Below are 21,943 nucleotides of genomic sequence, written 5' to 3' on the forward strand. Positions count from 1 at the left end.
CATGAGCCACCACACCCGGTATTTACTTTTTATAGTCACTATTGGTAACAGAAAAGCTGCACTTAAGGATAAAAAAGTCACAGGAATTACATACCTTGAGAAAAGCTCCCCAATGCTCTCCAGCTCTCCAATGGCCTGCAACCTGCTAAGTGTGGGGTAGAGCGAATACACAGATTCAAGGCTGCCCTTACACAGCTCTTCCACTTCTTTCACTCTAGTAACAAAAAAGAAAAGATACTCTAAAAACAAAGAGAAGGTTTTCAGGGAAATAAAAGTTCAGATTTGCGGTTAAAGCGTTCCCATTAGAGGCTTTGCTATTGATCTAATAATACTAACACAAGCAATAATGAATATGAAATAGGAGTGGAAATAAAATACAACTGACCATTGAACATGAATTTAACTGCATGGTCCACTTATACTCAGAGTTTCTTCCATCTTTGCCACCCCTGAGATAATAAGACCAACCCAAGTTTCTTCCATCTTTGCCACCCCTGAGATAATAAGACCAACCCTTCTTCCTTATCCTACTCAACATGAAGATGGCAAGGACAAAGACCTTTATGATGACTCACTTCCACTTAATCAATAGCAAATATATGTTCTCTTCCTTGTAATTTTCTCAATAACATCTTCTTTTCTCTAGCTTACCTTATTATAACAATATGGTAATATAATATTTATACAAAATATGTGTTAATTTACTGCTTATGTTATTGGTAAGGCTTCTGGTTAACAGTAAGCTATTAGTAGTTAAGCTTTTGAGAAGTCAAAGTAATACTCACATTTTCAAATACTCAGCACTCCTAACCTCCAAGTGGTTCAAGGATCAACTGTAAGCCTTGGAATCATACAGGCCTAGATCTAAATTGCAGCTCTGTCACTGATAGCTGTGTAACTTTAGGCATGTTACTGGACATCCATAGTTATTGTCATGATTAGAGAATACATATGAAAAGAGTCTAACAGTGGCTAGCATATAATAGGCACTTCAACGGTAGTAAATTTTATTTCTATGATAAACATAGGATTTATTTAATTCACTACTGTTTTAAAAAATGGTATATTTGTTTAGCCCATTGTAATTATTTCTTCATGCCTCATCTCATTTGTGCCTCAAAACAAGCTTGTAAGTATTAACCATTAGTTACAATTTTATAAATTAGAACACTAAATGCCATATAATTACTAAAGGAGACAAGATACAATTCTCAGGATACTTGTACAGTAAGAGAACAAAGAAGTGAGAATCACCAAAACTTTCTTGAAGACTCAGGGTAAGGAATGGATCTGGAATCCCAAAAACAGTTTGTCTTGAGGAAGGGTAGAGAATTACAAGGAAACATCTGGTCACAGCCACCAAGTCTTTATCCCTTCATAAATGCAAATCCTTATATTAAAATTATTTCTCATGTTTTCAGAAAAGAAGCCATGACATGAAATGTTAAAATACAATAACTTTGTCTTTTTATAATACCTGGCATATTTGAGACTTTCATAAAATGTAGAGAATTCTTTGTCTCTTAGAGATTGCAGAGCACTGTACAATGATTCATGGTAACTGGTTCCTTCTATTTCTTTGCTGTGAGATAATAAATCAGAGAAAAAATATATTTAAAAACAGAACCCGAAAATATATGTGTATAAATAACTTCACCAAAGGACAAAATTTTGAAATTAAAATTAAAATTTCTCCATTCTACAAAATGCATTTCTAGAATCTTTGGTAACAAATACAAATTTTTAGATCTGCAGAGTAGCCTTAAAAAAAATGCAAATTTCATGAGTCATTTAAATTCTTTAAGCAGAAAAAAAGGAAATTACTCAGATACTTTGCCTGGCTGTAAATATGGTCTACTTTCATTTATTTATTCAATAAATACCTATTACGTGCCAGGCACTAGGCACAAGGGGGATTTACAAATGGAGAAGTCAGATCACGTCTCTACTCTCCTGGAATTTATGTGCTGGTTTGGAGGAATAGACAATAAATAAATAGTGGAAAGTAACCAGGGACATGCAGAGAATTAAAACGGGGTAACAAAACAAAATGGCTAGGTGGCTATTATAGAATGGGTAGTCAAGAAAGGTATCTCTGAAGACATAATATTATTTAACTACGGTCCGAATAAAAAGAACCTACCCACATAGTAACTGGGGGAAAAGCAGAAGATACATCTAAGGCCGCTGGATACAAAGAGCTTGGCCTAATAAGAAACCACAGAGAGGCCTGCGTGGCTGAAACACAGTAGGCAAGGGGAAGAATAGTATATACTGATTTACAGAGGCAAGCAAGAATCAGCTCACACAGGAAAAAGTTTTTAAAATATGAGCATATCTCTAACTTTATAGCAGTCTTACAGTTTGAAATATTTGAAAAGTGCTCCAATAATAATAATTATTATTAGTTTTTGAGACAGCGTCTCACTCAGTTGCCTAGGCTGGAGTGCGGTGGCATAATTTCGGCTCACTGCAACCTCCGCCTCCTTGGTTCAAGAGATCCCCTCACCTCAGCCTCCCATCTCAGTCTCCCCAGCAGCTGGGACTACAGGTGCATGCCACTGTTCCCAGCTAACTTTTGTATTTTTTTTTAGAGACAGGGTTTCACCATGTTTCCCATGCTTGTCTTGAATTCCTGACCTCAAGTGATTCACCCTCTTCGGCCTCCCAAAGTGCTCGTTTTACTGGCGTGAGCCACCACGCCTGGCCAATAATTTTTTTTTCTACAAAGGCAACAACGCATAGTTAAACATGATTTATTTTTTAGTGTTTATATTATCAAAAGAGTTTCCATAAATATGAAATCCCTTCTTAGATTAGGTACTTGGCTTTTCACTCAGAAAACCTGGTGACCATATATACAGATTATAAATGTTATCTTCCTGTGTAACTAGTGGTTTTTTTTTTTTTTTGAGAGAGTGAGTCTCACTCTGTGGCCCACACTGGAGTGCCGTGGCGCAATCTTAGCCCACTGCAACCTCGCCCTCCCAAGTTCAGGCATTCTCCTACCTCAGCCTCCTGAGTAGATTGTACTACAAGTGTGTGCCGCCACACCTGGCTACTTTTTGTATTTGTAGCAGAGATGGGGTTTCACCATGTTGGCCAGGCTGGTCTCAAACTCCTGATCTCAAGTGATCCATCCGCCTCAGCCTCCCAAAGTACTGGGATTACAGGCATGAGCCGCTGCACCATGCGCCCAGCCCTAAGTAGGTATAATTTTTTTTTTTTTTTTAAGAGACAGAGTCTCTCTCTGTCATCCAGACTGGAGTGCAGTGGTGCGATCTCGGCTCACTGCAACCTCTGCCTCGCAGGTTCTAGCAGTTCTCCTGCCTCAACCTCTTGAGTAGCTGGGACTACAGGTACACACTGCCATGCCCGGCTAATTTTTTGTATTTTAGTAGAGATGAGGTTTCACTATGTTACCTATGCTGGTCTTGAGCTCCTGAGCTCAGGCAGTCCACCCGCCTCGGCCTCCCAAAGTGCTAGGATTACAGGCATAAGCCACCATGCCCAGCCATATTATTTTTTAATAAAAGAAAATATTTCATAAATAAAGATAAGCAGTCCTTTGTGGATCCTCCAGCCAATATAAGTGCTATCTTACTGACTGAAATGTTTGTAGCAGGGAGTAGAAAGAGGAATGCCTGTACATTTCTTGGCACGCCTCAGTCCTACAAACAGTATGTGAAATGCTTCCCATAAGAAAACTCTTTTCATTTTTCTGTTTTTAGAAATATTTAGGGGTCGGGTGAAGTTGTCCTAACAGAAGAAAGTAAAACTCAAGCCTAGGTGCATTAACTGCTTATTGCTATCTTACTGAAGGATTTAGGGCTATTTATGGCTTGCAATATCTACAAAATACCCACAGCCAATATCATACTGAATGGGCAAAAACTGGAAGCATTCCCTTTGAAATCTGGCACTAGACAGGGATGCCCTCTTTCAGCAATCTATTCAATATAGTATTGGAAGTTCTAGCCAGAGCAATCAGGCAACAAAAAGAAATAAAGGATATTCAATTAGGAAAGGAGGAAGTCAAATTGTCTCTATTTGCATATGACATGATTGTGTATTTAGAAGACCCTATACTCTCAGCCCAAAATCTCTTGATACTGATAAGCAACTTCAGCAAAGTCTCAGGATACAAAATCAATGTGCAAAAATCACAAGCATTCCTGTACACCAATAAGAAACTTAAAGAGAGCCAAATCAAAAATGAACTGCCATTCACAATTGCTACAAAGAGAATAAAATACCTAGGAATACAATTAACAAAGGATGTAAAGGACCTCTTAAAGGAGAACTACAAACCACTGCTCAACGAAATAAGTGAGGACACAAACAGATGGAAAAACATTCCATGTTCATGGTTAGGAAGAATCAATATCGTGAAAATGGACACACTGCCCAAGGTAATTTATTAATTCAACACTATCCCCATCAAGCTACCAATGACCTTCCTCACAGAACTGAAAAAAACCACCTTAAACTTCATATGGAACCAAAAGAGAGCCTGCATAATAGCCAAGTCAATTTTAAGCACAAAGAACAAAGATGGAGGCATCACGCTACCTGACTTCAAACTATACCACAAGGCTACAGTAATCAAAACAGCATGGTACTGGTACCAAAACAGAGACCAATGGAACAGAACAGAGGCCTCGGAGGCAACGCCACACATCTACAACCATCTGATCTTTGGCAAACTTGACAAAAACAAACAATGGGGAAAGGATTCCCTGTTTAATAAATGGTGTTGGGAAAACTGGCTAGCCATGTGCAGAAAGCAGAAACTGGACCCGTTCCTGACACCTTACACTAAAATTAACTCCAGATGGATTAAAGACTTAAACATAAGACCTAATGCCATAAAAGCCCTAGAAGAAAACCTAGTCAAAACCATTCAGGACATAGGCATAGGGAAGGACTTCATGACTAAAACACCAAAAGCATTGGCAACAAAAGCCAAAATCAACAAATGGGATCTAATTAAACTCTAGAGCTTCTGCACAGCAAAAAAAAACAATCGTTAGAGTGAACCAGCAACCAACAGAATGGGAAAAAATTTTTGCAGTCTACCCACCTGACAAAGGGCTAATATCCAGAATCTACAAAGAACTAAAACAGATTTGCAAGAAAAAAACAAATGAACCCATTCAGAAGTGGGCGAAAGATATGAACAGACACTTTACGAAAGAAGACACACATGAGGCCAACAAACATATGAAAAAATGCTCATCATCACTGGTCATTAGAGAAATGCAAATCAAAACTACATTGAGATACCATCTCACGCCAGTTAGAATGGTGATCATTAAAAAATCTGGAGACAACAGATGCTGGAGAGGATGTGGAGAAATAGGAACGCTTTTACACTGTTGGTGAAAGTGTAAATTAGTTCAACCATTGTGGAAGACAGTGTGGCGATTCCTCAAGGACCTAGAAACAGAAATTCCATTTGACCCAGCAATCCCATTACTGGGTATATATCCAAAGGATTATAAATCGATCTATTATAAGGACATACGCACATGAATGTTCACTGCAGCACTGTTTACAATAGCAAAGACTTGGAACCAACCCAAACGCCCATCGATGATAGACTGGACAGGGAAAATGTGGCACATATACACCATGGAATACTATGCAGCCATAAAAAATGATGAGTTCGTGTCCTTTGTAGGGACATAGATGAACCTGGAAATCATCATTCTCAGCAAACTGACACAAGAACAGAAAATCAAACACTGCATGTTCTCACTTACAAGTGGGTGTTGAACAATGAGAACACATGGACACAAGGAGGGGAGCATCACACACTGAGGTCTGTGTTGGGGGGGAACTAGGGGAGGGTCAGGGGGATGGGGAGTTGGGGAGGGATAACATGGAGAGAAATGCCAGATATAGGTGATGGAGAGGAAGGCAGAAAACCACATTGCCATTTATGTACCTATGCAACAATCCTGTATGTTCTTCACATGTACTTCAAAACGTAAAATGCAATAAAATAAAAAATAAAAAAACCCCACACAATTCCTATTATATTCACAGAACAAGAGGAAAACAGTTGTTGTTTAGAACTAAAAGAGGGGGAAAAAATCAAGTCAAATTTCTTCTTACTTGGCAGAACTGCAGTGGTCCCATTGCATATTCCTCCATGCTGCTTGGTAATGAAGCTCCTCTAGTTCAGGACACCAATCTTTATTTTCATAATCTAATCCTTTTAAATAGATGGAAAGAATATGGCAGAGTCCCAAATTCTGCAAGGCCTGAACAGGAATCATATTTTTTAAGTAATCAACAGAAAACCAGAGAAAAAACAGTAAACATAAAAATTAACTTATACAAATTTTAATTCACAGTATCGCTTAAAATCCCAAAATATCAGCTGGGTGTGGTGGCTCATGCCTGTAATCTCAGCACTTTGGGAGGCTGAGGCTGGAGGATCACTTGAGCCCAGGAGTTTGAGACCAGCCTGGACAGCAAAGCAAGACCCTGTCTCTACAAATTTTTTTTAATTACCTGGGTATGATGGTGTGTACCTGTAGCCCCATCTACTTAGGTAGCTGCAAGTGAGAGGTGCCCCTGAGTCTGGGAGGTTGGGCTGCAGTGAGCTGCGATCACGCTAATGCACTCCAGCCTCAATAACAGGGTGACACCTTATCTCTAAAAAAAATTTTTTTAATCCCACAATATTGTTTAATGTTTCCCAAAAAAACACAAAGACAGAGCTCAAAGGGCTCTAATATTTCATGGAAGAATAGCTAAGGAGTACTAGCCAATAATAGAAATAATAGGTTCTGGGATGAACTCTATTACAAACTATGAGAAATAGTTTACATGAGATTTTCCATGTGAAGCAGTAAGTACACTACCTAACGCATTGTATATGCTCAAAAAACGTCTTCTATTGTTATCCAACAACACTGTGACCAAGAAAGCTACACCACCTTCTAGATCAATGACCTGTCCAACTTTCCTTTGTATCCCTGAATTTTGTTTCCTTTTTTTTTTTTTTTTTTTTTTTTTGCATCCCTGTGCTTCAGGAATATTCCTGAATGTTTAACCTAATCCTCTGAAAAACAGGTAACTTTCAGTCTTATCCCTAGAGTTTATCTGGCTGTGTAAATATCCACTAACATACTGAAATAACCTCAGCACTAGACTAATGATGGCTTTACCAAATCTGGAAAAAAAAAATGTACCTGAATGATTCCTGCCTGGCGGGTTGATGAGGAGATTGCTGTTTCGAGGTCATATGTTACTAGGGCTTTGCCCCACATTGCTTCATGTTCATATGTTCGTAGTCTATAAGAAAATATTGTAAAAATACCTTTGGGTTTTACACGCATATAACTCCTTCATAAACAGAATTACTATACAACTGTTTAGAAAATACAATTTACTGGCTGGGTGCAGTGGCTCACACCTGTAATCTCAGCACTTTGGGAGGCTGAGGCAGGCAGATCACCTGAGGTCGGGAGTTCAAGACCAGCTTGACCAACACTGAGAAACCCATCTTTACTAAAAAAAAATACAAAATTAGCCGGGTGTAGTGGCGCATGCCTGTAATCACAGTTACTCAGGAGGCTGAGGCAGGAGAATCTCTTGAACCCAGGAGGCGGAGGTCATGGTGAGCCAAGATTGCTCCAGCCTGGGTAATAAGAGCGAAACTCTGTCTCAAAAAAAAAAGAAAGAAAGAAAAGAAGAAAAGAAAAATACAAGTTACCTAGTAATGGGCTGTAACATCTTCCCTCCACCACAGCCATACAAACTATCTGGCTCTCCAATACTTCTGTAGATTTCTAAGAGAAGATCCTGAAAACACAGAAACAACAAAAATTGAAGAAGGAAAAAAAAATTAGTCTATAAATTTAGCAAATTTTAAATTGTAACATTACCAGTATATGACTCCTAACTGTAAATGTTATGTTACGGAAATAAAATGTAATGATTCTGAAATACAGTTAACCCTTAAACAACACGAGTTTGAACTGTGCAGGACAATTTATATATGTGGATTTTTTTCAATAAATATACTGAAAACGTTTTTGGAGATCTGAAACAATTTGAAAAAACGCACAAACCACATGTTCAGAAATACTGAAAAATTTTTTAAAAGTTAATGAATGCATAAAATGAATATAATGAATGCATAAAATAAATGTATATACTAATCTATACATTCTATTTGTATATATTTGATATAATACATGTCATTTACTAGCATAAAATATACACAAATCTATTACAAAAAGTTAAAATTTATCAAAACTTACACACACTGTACAAAGCATTATTTGCAGTTAAGACAAATATAAACAAATGTAAAGATGTAATATTAAATCATAACTGCATAAGATTAACTGTAGTACATATTGGACTACTGTAATAATTTTGGAGTTACCTCCTGTTGCTATTGTGGTGAGCATTATTGTGTTGTATGTGCTTAAATACCATGTGACACGAATCATTTCCACATGAGCAGTTTATCCCTCTAGTAAATTGTGTATAACAGTAAAAAGTAATCTCTTCAGCTTCTCATGTATTTTTTCACTGTGTTTACTGCAATACTGTAAGCCTTGATTATTACCGTGGGTGGCTGGAGGTGCTTCCAAGAAGCAGAGAAAAGTCATGTCACTACAAGAAAACGGTGAATTGCTTGATAGGTACTGTAGATTAAGGCCTAAAGTACATATCAGCCAGCAGTGGTTGCCTGCAATTCATTATAATGACAGATGATTCATTATAAAAAGATGATGTAAACTTATGGTATTGATAAATACAGTACAGTGCTGTAAATGTATTTTCTCTTCCTAATGATTTTCTCAATAACATTTTCTTTTCTCTAGCTACTTTATTGTAAAAATACAGTATATAATACATATACAAAATATGTGTTGTTTATATCATCGGTAAGACTTCTGGTCAACAGTAGACTATTAGTAGTTAACTTTTGACTACTAATTTAGTTATACCTGGACTTTCAATAGCACAGGGGTTAGCGCTTATAACCCACACACTGTTCAAGGGTCAACTGTATATACTAACGATTTGGATCAGCAACACAGCAGACTGGTCCTAGACAACAGGAGGACTGTAGTCTACTTGAGAAGAATTGCCTACAATTTCATGAATTAGATAAGAAATAAGTACCAATCTACCAGGCTTTTATCACATGCAAAAATAATCACAGAAACAAAACCAAACAATATTGTCAACACGTAAAACTGTACATGGGCTGGGCACAGTGGTTCACGTCTTTAATCCCAGAACTTTGAATAGCCATGGCAGGCAGAATGCTTGAGCTCAGGAGTTCAAGATCAGCCTGGGCAACATGGCTAAACTCCCATCTCTACAAAAGTTAGCTGGGCACGATGGGGCATGCCTGTAGTCCCAGCTACTTGTGAGGCTGAGGTGGGAGGATGGCTTGAGCCTGGGAGGCAGAGGTTGCAGTGTGCTATGACTGCACCACTGCACTCCAGCCTGGGTGACAGAGCCAGCCTCTGTCTGAAAAAAAACCCAAAAACTGTAAATGGGAAAATACAGTCCTGCAAAGTATGACTCTTAAAAACTGAATTTGGTAAGAATAAAGGTCATGGATTTTTCTTTGAAAGATAGCACAAAACTGTACTGGAATTGGTAAAATTTGATATGAATAAAGTAATTTGGTTACTCAAATCTTTGCTGCAAAATTTACAAAGAAAAGCTAGATTATGTTTAAATGAATCTCATAAAAATCATAAAATAGAAAAAATTAGGAACTATATTGCATAGAAAAGTGATCAAGCAATTGGACTGCCTTTATGGTGCTTACTCTGTGAAATATTTTCTACATACAAATTCGTTTATATTGGCATAGTTCTATAGTTCCAATTCAAATGTTTCTATTCATAATGAGAAATCAAGTCCTCAGAGTAGAAAAGTTCAGTACCCATGCTTATTACAGTGCTTAGTATACAGACAATATTCCAAAAACTCAGTAGAGGAGGAGGAGACTATGAAGAAGGCAAAAGTGAAAGGAGAAAAATCAGGAGAGTGGATCAGAAAGGGAAGGGAGAGGGTGATACTTAAAGAGAACATAGGGAAGAAGGAAATTTTTTTGTGTTTGGGAGAAAGGGAATTTTTAAACAGGAGAGGTTTAAAAATGTTCAGAACATAGTTCAAAGGGAGAATAGCATATTAAAAAATAAAGTGCCTGAGAAAGAGCAGATAAAAAAACAAAGCACAGGCAGAATTAGTCTCAAATAGGAGAAACTGCTTCTATAACAAAAGGGAAGGTTATGATAGGAGCAGATGCCAGGAGATTTCAACATCTGATAGTGGCAAGTGGTAAGATTTCCTATCTATGCCTTCTATTTTCTCCAAGTAGGAGGCAGGCTGAAAGCAACAGTGTTGAAGAGAAGATGAGAGGTTTAAAGTTGAAATTGTCATTGTGAAGGAATGAATTGATCAAAGAAATTCAGTAAGCATACCAGACCAGTAACGTGAGCCAATTTGAAAATGGATATCAAGAAACTTATAGAAGAAGCAATCTGCTTCTTCTGTGACATACAATAAGCAAGCAAACAAATAAATATATAGTTTTATACCCTAAGTGCTATAGAGGAAATGAATAGGGTGTTATGGCAGAAAATGCATGGTATAAACTCTGAGACAGGTAGTTTTACTTTCGTCTTTCAGATAAGGGAGCTCAACCAGTGGCAGAGGCAGTATTAGAATACAAGTCAGTCTACTCCAAGGCTTAAGCTTCAGACCATAAATTTATATATATGATGCTTAGTCCAATAAGTAAATTCAGTTTAAAAATCAAAGGGCATCTGTACAGTGTCTATAACAAAATAATCCAAAGTATGAGATAAATACTGTCATAAATAATAGAGACTCTAATATTTACCTGTAAACTTATTCCAGTTTCTTCTTTACTTTTTTCACTCAAGCTAGAAATAGTTGTACTTTGGCTTCCTTCTTCAAATGCAAGATTTCTGTTTGTCACAAGAACACCTCTTTTAATGAGAACATACTATTTGGAAGCTCCTGGATACATATACTATAGACTTTGACAGAAAAAAACTAATGCAGGTTGCAAACAAAACAGAATAACTCTTATACTTTAAAACATAATACCATTTAGACCTAGGATGGAAAAGAAATTTGTGAATGAAAATTACATTTTAAGAACAATCTTCTACATATGGGAAGGTTATATGCAAAAATATTATTATTTATAAAGAGACAGGCTTGTTTAAAAATAGAGCAGATGCCCTCCACGTACTATATACTCTGTCAATTATTTCATTCGAAATTTAACCCAATCAATAATTACAGACACACAAATGACCACAATGAGACAGAATTTAATGCCTAAAACATTGACAGAAATTAAGAAATATGCTATTAACTGTTGAAAAGGAAGTAGATCAGTAGGATCCGCCTAAACAAGATTATAAAATTAGAAAGTGACAGTCAGGATTAGAATTCAGATTTGCATTTTACACATATTACTTTCAGTTCTGTAAGTGAATTCAATTCTAAAACCGTAATAGCTATGGTGTCTGTAACAGTAATAATCTAATACATAAAATAAATACTATCATAAGTGATAATACCTCTAATATTTACCTATATACTTATTCCAGTTTTTTTTTTTTTTTTTTTTTTTTTGAGATAAGGTCTCACCCTGTCACCCAGGCTAGAGTGCAGTGGCACAATCATGGCTCACTGCAGCCTCTGCCTCCTGAGTTGCTGGAACTACATGTGTGAGCCACCATGCCCAGCTAATTTATTTTTATTTTTAGTAGAGATGAGGTCTCACTGTGTTGCCCAGGCTGGTCTCAATCTCCTGGCCTCAAGCAGTCCTCTCACCATGGCCTCCCAAAGTGCTGGGATTAACATGTGTGAGCCACTGTGCCTAGCCTTCTTTATACTTGTTTAACTCACACTAGAAATAGTTATACTTTGGCTCCTTTCTTCAAATGTGAGGCTTCCTACTGATCACTTCCTTACCAACTACATTTCTGATTAAGTACACAAACTGGTATAACCACTTTAAAAAACAATTTGGGACAAGGTGCAGTGGCTCATGCTTGTAATCCCAGTACTTTGAAAGGCTGAAGTAGGACTGCTTGAGCTCAGGAGCTCAAGACCAGCCTGAGCAACATAGCAGGATCTTGTCTCTACTAAAAATTTTTTTAAAATGAGATGAATCAGTGGTGTGTGCCAACAGTCCCAGCTACTTGGGAGGCTGAGGCAAGAGGATCATTTGAGCCTGGAAGATTAAGACTACAGTGAGCTATGATCACACCCCTGCACTCCAGCCTGGGCCAAAGAATGAGACCTAGCCCATTTCAAATGAACAAAGATTTGAAGAGGGCAGTGGAGATAATAAACTGTTTTACTTTATTTCTCATTCTTTTACTTTCTTGATTATTTTTTGTTTTTCACCGTGATCTAGGAGTATATTTATTAGATTCTTATGACTGTTCTCAGTCAGAGGAAAGTGAATTAAATTCACTAGAAATACAGGTAGATGAAGACATGAAACAGTTATGGAAAGAAATCAGTTCCATTACTTCATAGCCATTTTGGATTATAATTTTGGATACTTTATATCCAAAATGAATCTTGAATAGTTTAGGAATTAGTGGTAAATGTAATCTAATTAAACTTAGGAAATCATTTAATCATTTGAAAAATATTTATTCACCCTTAAGTTCTCAATGCTAGAGCTGTTATAGGGAATATACAGAAAATTAAGTATGGACTCTGTCCTATAGGAATTTGCTATCTGTACAATTTTTATAATACCTAAGTAATAAACATTCCTATTATTTAAGAGGAGGAATTACATATTTCTTTTTAAAATGTTATTATAATTTCACTTTAAAACAAAATTTCTACCTAAGATGTCTTTTAAATGGGGAACTGGAGGCAAACTAAATCTTTATCATATACCCTTATTGAGACAATGTCAATATTTATTTTACAAACCAAAAATTCTAAACCCCATTACCTTTTCTCTTGATCATCCATGCTTTTCTTATCTGCATAGATTTCTGCATAGAGTAAAGCTGTAAAGTGAGCAGCACAAGACTGAGCTACCTTGGCAACTTCTAGATAATTTAAATCCAGCCAGAAAGCATCATCAAAAATTGTTCTTGAAGAAGGCCTAAAGAAAAATGAGGTATATCATTCACTTTTTAAAATTTCAGTATCAAAAGAAAAGCATGTTGGTTTAAAATACAATGGTAGTAAATGCTTGACAGAAAATTACAAATTCCCAAAAACCACATTTCCCCAAAATATGCCTATAAACATTATAAAATAATATGGCTGAAGAGTCCTATTTAATAATCTTTTTGGTTTTTCTGTTTTCCCTCAAACTCATCAGAAAATCTGATGAAACTATAGGCTATCACCTGATACAAAATTGGGGTTCATATCTGCTCTCCACCAAGAAATCCATGTACCACAGGCTAAGAATAGGATACACAGAATAATTAATGCAAATGCACACAAGCACCACCCCAACACACACTTTAAAATAGTCAATTTAACAAAAATATTGTTTCATCTAAGACACAGATACATGTCTTTCCTAATGTGACTTATTTTCTCCTTAATGTATTGCCTAGATTGGGCTACTTAATAAAAATCTTCCAGTCTGTTAATAGGTAGGTTGAGATTGAAAAGGACCATAGACATTATCTTTTTTTTTTTTTGAGATGGAATCTTGCTCTGTTGCCAGGCTGGAGTGCAGTGGCAAATCTCAGCCCACTGCAATTTCCACCTCCTGGGTTCAAGCAATTCCCCCTACTTCAGCTTCCTGAGTAGTTGGTACTACAGGTGTGCACCAACATGCTCAACTAATTTTTTGTATTTTAGTAGAGACGGGGTTTCACCAGGTTGGCCAGGATGGTCTCGATCTCCTGACCTCGTGATCTGCCCACCTCAGCCTCCCAAAGTGCTGGGATTATAGGCATGAGCCACTGCACCCAGCCAGATATTATCTTTGTCAAAACTAGCATTATAGAGATGGGACAATAGTATTGGTTAAGAGCACTGGTATTGAAGTTCAATAGAGGTAGGTTCAAATCCAGCTATATTATCTACTACCAGCTGTGTGATCATCAGCAACTTAACTTCTTAAACCTCAGTTTCCTTACTTGTAAATGCTAGAACACCACAGACCTTGGAGAATGGGTGCCACCATTAAATAATGCCTGCAAAGTTGATGAATAAGGCACACCCTACTACATAGCAAGCATTCAACTATACTAATTTTTTGAGGAACTTGAAGTTCAGAGAAGTGAAATAATTTGCCATGGAAAGGAAGACACTGCCAACATTATTCTGATTTTGAAAGATGCTAAGACTGAGGTTCAAAGTCATCAAGTAATTTTTTGTTGTTGTTCTATTGTCGTTCTTTGTTTTTGCCCAACATACTGTACAGGATAACAAGTAATTTTTGTACAGCGTAAGCTTGGACTTGAATTCATATCTTTACCCCTTTTTCTATATCCCATTCATATTTTCTTAAGAAATCTTCTTCATGATCTTACTCAGAATTAAAATGGAATATGAAGAATTTTTTCTTCTCCAAATCCTGCCAATGTCAACACCATTCTACTCCAAAGGTAAGTCTGAAATGCTACGGGTAAAACTGCCTCCCAGCACCAAGAAAACAAATGCTCTCAGCTACATTTAAAGCTTCTGATTATGATAAGACATTTATGGAGCCAACAAACACGTGAAAAAAGCTCAACACTGGTCATTGGAGAAATGCAAATCAAAACCACATTGAGATACCATCTCACACCAGTTAGAATGGTGATCATTAAAAAATCAGGAGACAACAGATGCTGGAGAGGATGTGGAGAAATAGGAATGCTTTTATACTGTTGGTGGAAGTGCCAATTAGTTTAACAATCGTGGAAGACAGTGTGGTGATTCCTCAAGGATCTAGAACTAAAAATACCATTTGACCCAGCAATTCCATTGCTGGGTATATACCCAAAGGATTATAAATCATTCATAAAAACACATGCACATGTATGTTTATTGCAGCACTGTTCACAATAGCAAAGACTTGGAACCAACCCAAATGCCCATCAATCATAGACTGGATAAAAAAATGTGGCACATACACACCATGGAATACTATGCAGCCATAAAAAAGGATGAATTCATGTTCTTTTCAGGGACAAGGATAAAGCTGGAAACCATCTTTCTGAGCCAAATGACATAAGAACAGAAAACCAAACACCGCATGTTCTCACTCATAAGTGGGTATTGAACAATGAGAAGACATGGACACAGGGAAGGGAATATCACACACCAACAGCCTGCCAGGGGGTGGGGGGCTAAGGGAGGGATAGCAGGGGGTGGGTGGGTAGGGGAGGGATAACATTAGGAAATATACCTAATGTAGATGACAGGGTGATGGATGCAGCAAACCACCATGGCATGTATATAACCATGTAACAAACCTGCATGTTCTGCACATGTACCCCAGAACTTAAATAATTTAAAAAAAAAAAAAAAAAAAAAGCTTCTGATAGGCCTTCTTAGAAGAAAATCTGGTATAAAACTATAAGGTAAATCAGTAACTTTCTAACCAGAATAAAGACACTGAAAGGCATAAAACTTCTTTTTCTACTAGAGGAGAGGAATGGTGTAAGAATATATAGAAATTAATTTTTTAAGATGTTAATACATTTAGGCTTTAAAAAAATTCCATTTTTCACTCACCTCTCCCTCGCATTCTTTACCAAACACTGCCACCACCACCATACACACTCATGAGACATCGATTTCTACCGTTTCAAATTATAGGCCTACTACACTATTTCTTTGGAGTTCTGGTCAACTCTCGAGCAGTATTGATCAGTTAGACTATCCACTCTAGCAATTCCTGTATGCATTATTAAAAATCGCACGACTAGTAAGAGGAACAAAGATACTATACTATAAAACAATTTACCAGAATGAAGAAAATAAACATAGTCACAGCACAGTATTTCCACAGATTTTGAGATTACTGAATACAGTAAAGAAACTCACATCTTAAAGATATATAAAGAAGATATTTATACAACTCTATTTGCTTCTTAGAACTAAAGCAAAGAGAAAAGTAAAAAGGGAGGTAATACAGCTAAATGTAACTTGGAAAATTACTTGCCCATATCCCATCACTAATATAGATTAAATAAATTGAAGCCAAGAAGGCTGCACAGTTTAACAAAAGTAACACTCTTAATGGTACGGCTTGTATTAGAATTGAGAGTTCTTGACACTGATTTAACCAAAGTGCTATCCTGAATATGGATTACGCAAGGAGATATAAATATCACACAAATTAAATATAGCACTTTACAGCAGCTTTACCTAAATAACTGTGTTAAAATTCAGCCAGTAGTTAAAAAGTTACAGGCTAGATTCTAAACGTGAGAAGCAACACTCATTACATACCTCTTTTGTCTTCTCATGTAGTCCACAACAGCAAGCATTGTTCTTTGTGATTTTTTATCCAAACAGCATCGGGAAAAGTGTTCTGATTCTGACAAACAAAAATATCTCCTCTCAGTCCCAGGCATGTTTGCTTACACACCTTTTTCCTTCTTATTTATGTGTCTATCTCCCACTATGCTACAAGGTTCTGGAGGGGCAGTACCTAACACAAAATTGGTTCTGAAGGAATTTAATGGCATTTCTTTTGCTTTAAAATATTCTCTTATAATCAAAGTGACAGCTTACATTGTAATTTATATTTTATTTTCGATGAGGATGAATTCATTGATTCAGTAAGATCTTTTATGTGCTAAGTCCTTAGTATATAACCATGAACGAGACAGGCCATGTCAGATCACACAGAACTCATGGACTAGCCCGAGAGTTACCACAAAGTATGATAAGTATCATAATAGGAAAGTTTAAAATGCTACAGAAGGCCGGGCGCGGTGGCTCACGCCTGTAATCCCAGCACTTTGGGAGGCCGAGGCGGGTGGATCACGAGGTCAAGAGATCGAGACCATCCTGGTCAACACGGTGAAACCCCGTCTCTACTAAAAATACAAAAAATTAGCTGGGCATGGTGGCGCGTGCCTGTAATCCCAGCTACTCAGGAGACTGAGGCAGGAGAATTGCCTGAACCCAGGAGGCGGAGGTTGCGGTGAGCCGAGATCGTGCCATTGCACTCCAGCCTGGGTAACAAGGGCGAAACTCCGACTCATTAAAAAAAAAAAAAAAAAAAATGCTACAGAAGCTTAGTGGAGGGAACCTCAACTAGACAAGAAAAGTTTCATAGAAAAAGTGATACTGGCCAAGTGCAATGGCTTATGCCTGTAATCCCAACACTCTGGGAGGCTGAGGCAGACAGTTCACTTGCGGCCAGGAGTTTGAGGCCAGCGTGGCCAACATGGTGAAATCCCGTCTTTATTACAAACACAAAAAAATAGCAGGGCATGCTGACACAATCCCAGCTACTCAGGAGGCTGAGGCACAAGAATCGCTTGAGCCTGAGAAGCAGAGGTTGCAATGAGCTGAGATCACACCACTGCACTCCAGCTTGGGTCACATAGCAAGTGTCTTGTCTTGAGAAGAAAAAAGAAAAAGTGATACCTGAAAGAAGAGTAATGGTTAGTCATGAGGGCAGGAAAGGACAGTGCTACAGGTAATAATAATATCTGAGATGGCTGGAAGCAAGACATAACTGGGACAATTTAATGAAAGAATTTCAACTGTGCTAAGTCATAAAGTTAGAAAGCAGTAAGGATGCTAAGGGCAGAGAGAAACAAATGGACTAAGTGATTCATAACACACAATTGGCAAGATTTGGCAATCCTGTGAAATATGTGAGAGAAGTTTCTAGAGTAAGCAACTGAGTGCTGTGTCTAGAATAAGCAACTAAATGCTGTTTGTCAAAGAGGTACATACACATTAAAAGAAGTAGGCCAGGGGGAAGAGATGAAGAAGATGATGTGTTTGCTTTTTGACAGTTGAGCCTGAGATGCACATGGGACGTTTAGTGAAGGCAGTGAGACTTACAGCCATCAGAAAAGATATACCATTTAACTTTTATAAAAATACGCATTTACTTTCCTTTTCCTTTTCAATAATAGAATTTTATATGTAAATTTAAATTTTCACTTAAGATAAAAATATTGGCATTGTACACAGATAAAATAATTATTTTCAATGGCTGTAGCATAAATATGTATACATAAGTGATAAACATGAAAAAAGTCTTGGCCATGTTCATAACAAATTACCAGGTTATCATAAACAATGATTACCTTAAACTATAATAAAAATTGTTTTTAACAGTAGTGTAAATTACATAATGCTTAAATCGTTTATACCTGCATTTTCCCAATTAAACATAAGAGATATATTTTAAGTAGTTTACAAAGCCTCTATGAGAATTTTTATTTCAGGATTTTCATTTCAGTGGCCTAAAGAAAATTCACATAAGCACATTCTGAATCATTTAGAAAATCAGCTTACAATCTAGTAGCATCACAAAATGGGCATCCATGTCTATGTTTATAATTTATAATGTACTTTTCCAAATAGTAGATTTGTCATTGCTGTTACCCAATAGAAAATACATAAAATATAAAGCACAGCAAACTGAAGTCTAAATGACATTAAAGCCATGTCAAATGAAGGTTGTAGCAGTAAAAGCAGAAGAAACAATTGGAAGAACTGAGTAATTACAGCCTTTGCTGAAGTGACTGGAAGGAAGGACTGGGAGGAGCAAATTAGTTGTGGCAAAGCATCACATTAAATCAACATTTATATACTAGAATTGAGTGGTCTTGAAGTATAAGTGAACTCCTTCCCTCAGGTGATCTGCCCATCTCTGCCTCCCAAAGTGCTGAGATTATAGGCATGAGCCACCACACTCGGCCAAAGGTTGCTTTTTAAATAGAGTTGGCCAGAGCTCTGAAAATATGAAAATTTTATCATATCTGCACCACAGTACCTAAAATACTGTGTTTGTTTCTTCCATTGCCAGAATGTTGGGTGTTTCTTTTTCACATTCATATTGCCTGTGCAGGCACAGTGCCTGACACATACTGAAAGCTCTATTAGTTGTTCCATTATCAATACCCAAAATATACTGAGAGAATACTATACATCAAGGATTATCCTGGGCACTTTACACATACTATTTTGTTGAAAACTTGTTGCAACTTCTATCTCCATTCCACAGATGAAGAAACAAATTTAGAAGTAATAGATTTAAGTCTGTAAAGTGCCTTTAGTGGGATTCAACTTTAAATCTGGCTTTCTCTAGAACTGAGGAGTTAACAGCATTAATGTTAAAAATTTAATAAGAGTACCTGAGTCCATGTATGCAGGGGTTGTGGATCGGCTCGTTTGTGAGAAGTGTCTAAGACAGCTTGTGAAAAATCCCTGAACGTGTGTAGAAAGCAGATTTCTCCATGATTCATTTGTATCTTGGAGTAAAATATCATGAATCAAGTATGGAAGTACAGTCTGACAAAAGTCAGTTTTCACCTAGAATATACAAACAAATCCACCCAATAGTTTGAGTAAACATAAGTAAAATGAATACAGTTTACTTAAAATTTTCATGCCCTGTTGTTGACATATTAAATTTCTAAGAGTATAGATTAATCTGGCATAAACTCAACATACTGCTAAAAAACAAACAAAAAACATGTATCAGGTGGTATTTAAAACAAAACCACGCTAGGCTAGTATATCAATATCAAATATATGTTAGTGACACTGTAACTGTTCATTCCCAGTCTAAGCCATTAGCATAATGAACTAGGATACTGCATACAAATGAAATTATATCACCACTTTAAATACAGTTTCAGAGTTGAAAAGTGTTAGAGAAGTTTTCTGATTTGATAGAAGAGGGGAAAATGTATCAAATGTTTAAGAGAAAAGTTAAAAATCCGATTTTTATGCATTTTCTATCCTCAGTGAAGAAGTACAACAGTCATGTTAAAAATGTTTATTTTTTAATAAGCCCCAATTTCTGGGTATAAAATTTGGGTAATTATTTGTGGTATATTCCAAAGAGCAGAAAAGTGCTCTATACATCTGGCACATCAAAACAGTACTCAACTTTATTTTTGCTATTCACCGTACTCCATATTTAACATATGAATGGATCATTACATTCCATATTCATCATATTCATCATTTCCACACACCTAAGACAGCTTATAGATTACTAACTGCACTCTTTCTTTTTCAAACTAAAGACAAGACAAAAAGCCAGTTTTAGTGCTAGATAATTTAAACTACCAGAAATGGGGTGGGTTCATATGTATATTTGGAACATTTTATCTTCCGGCTCAAAGTTAAAAACCTCATAAAAATTCTTAGCTTTGTTCACTAATGAGAAATAGATATGTGTGTTCAGGGTACCACTCTGCTGAATTGGTGTGAGTGTGGTGTAGTATTATAGAAAAGGTGATGTTTTATTCACTGTTACTACTTTTTCTTTAGAAAATAAGAACTGCATTTCATATTGCTTTCGATGTGGGTACTTCATGAAAATACTTCCCTATCAGTTATCTGTAATTGGCAGACATTTGACTAGTCAGATACTGTGTTTTCACATTTCTGTTGAATCAGGTTTAACAGTGCTATAAATTCTGTAAATCTTAGCTCATTAGAGTGTGTTGTTTCAGATTACACATTTGGTGGAAGAGTATAAACTTTGTTTCATTTCGTATATACCTTTACTCTTTATTGAAATAAATTGTACTGTGTCCTTAAAAATAAAAACATTGCTGCCCCACTCCTTTTTCTTATTCAAGAAAGCATATCAAGGAAAATTAATGTGCTCTTATCAGAAGAAGTTAACAAAGTTAGAACAGGCTTTTGGTTAATGTAAATAATTTATATCAAAGTATTTTAACAATCATTAGTAACAAATTATTCAAGGCATCCCTTAGAACTCCTCTAGTATGTTGCTATCCCAAAGCTGAAACCTAATGCATAAAGTTATGGCTAAATACGGATGCTCACTTTTTTTTTTTTTTTTTTTTTTGAGACGGCGTTTCACTCCTGTTACCCAGGCTGGAGTGCAATGGCGCGATCTCGGCTCACCGCAACCTCCGCCTCCTGGGTTCAGGCAATTCTCCTGCCTCAGCCTCCTGAGTAGCTGGGATTACAGGCACGCATCACCATGCCCAGCTAATTTTTTTGTATTTTTAGTAGAGATGGGGTGTCACCATGTTGACCAGGATGGTCTCAATCTCTTGACCTCGTGATCCACCCGCCTCGGCCTCCCAAAGTGCTGGGATTACAGGCTTGAGCCACCGCACCCGGCTGGATGCTCACTTTAATAAATTTACAACAGTTTGAGTGGGGGTGATATTACATGAAGATTATGTGTAGTATTCCAGCACTCTTTAAATAAACATGTAATAAATGAGGAATAAAATCAGACTAATCTTCTTACTTCACACATTGGCTTTAATAATTGAAGAATTTCACTTTTTGTGCCTCCACTGTCCAAAAAAGCACAAGTCAGTGTCTTTATCCAAATGTTGTGATTTTCACATAGAGGAATCCACAGATTTATATCATCCAGGCCTTCAAAAGGGTTTTCTTTGTCAAATCTGGGTACTTCTAAAAACTAGAAAGAAGGGGATTAGAAAATGCAAATAAGAGAACTGGAAATCATTTTACTTTTCCTATACAAAATGACTATAACAAATCTGTTTATAAATAAAGCTAAATACAGTTAAAACTAAATCTGGAGGCAATGTTTACCTTTTAAAATTAAAACATTTATGCTTATACAAGAGGCAGAGTGGTATGTAAAAACTGCTGTTTTAGGCAGCAGGAAACTTGGGTTCTGCTCTCAGCTCTGTCACTCATTAGTAGTGTATTAGACAAATCACAAACTTTGCCTCATCTGTCTCACATACAAAACCAGTCCACATCT

General features: G+C 36.8%; 1 protein-coding gene across 8 annotated transcripts in view; it reads right to left on the minus strand.

The window, feature by feature from the left end:
- The window catches only part of ATM (ATM serine/threonine kinase), a 145,679-nt gene that overhangs the window by 40,339 nt on the left and 83,397 nt on the right, over positions 1–21,943 (minus strand). For 6 of the 8 annotated variants that reach the window (XR_004270954.1, XM_032285673.1, XM_032285677.1 and 3 more), the window contains 10 exons: positions 21,455–21,631; positions 19,347–19,524; positions 16,471–16,558; positions 13,013–13,168; positions 10,898–11,006; positions 7,730–7,818; positions 7,206–7,308; positions 6,121–6,269; positions 1,478–1,582; positions 95–214 (listed from right to left, as the gene is read on the minus strand). Coding sequence is in view for 7 of the 8 variants with exons in the window: in XM_032285673.1 (XP_032141564.1) it covers positions 95–214; positions 1,478–1,582; positions 6,121–6,269; positions 7,206–7,308; positions 7,730–7,818; positions 10,898–11,006; positions 13,013–13,168; positions 16,471–16,558; positions 19,347–19,524; positions 21,455–21,631 (1,274 nt within the window). In the remaining variant the exon portion in view is untranslated. The remainder of the gene's footprint in view (positions 1–94; positions 215–1,477; positions 1,583–6,120; positions 6,270–7,205; positions 7,309–7,729; positions 7,819–10,897; positions 11,007–13,012; positions 13,169–16,470; positions 16,559–19,346; positions 19,525–21,454; positions 21,632–21,943) is intronic. The other 2 variants (XM_032285679.1, XM_032285678.1) reach the window with 1 other exon arrangement.

The sequence above is a fragment of the Sapajus apella genome, unplaced genomic scaffold, assembly GCF_009761245.1.
Source record: "Sapajus apella isolate SASKATOON/1434 unplaced genomic scaffold, GSC_monkey_1.0 scaffold16, whole genome shotgun sequence".
In the NCBI taxonomy this organism is placed as follows: Eukaryota; Metazoa; Chordata; class Mammalia; order Primates; family Cebidae; genus Sapajus; species Sapajus apella.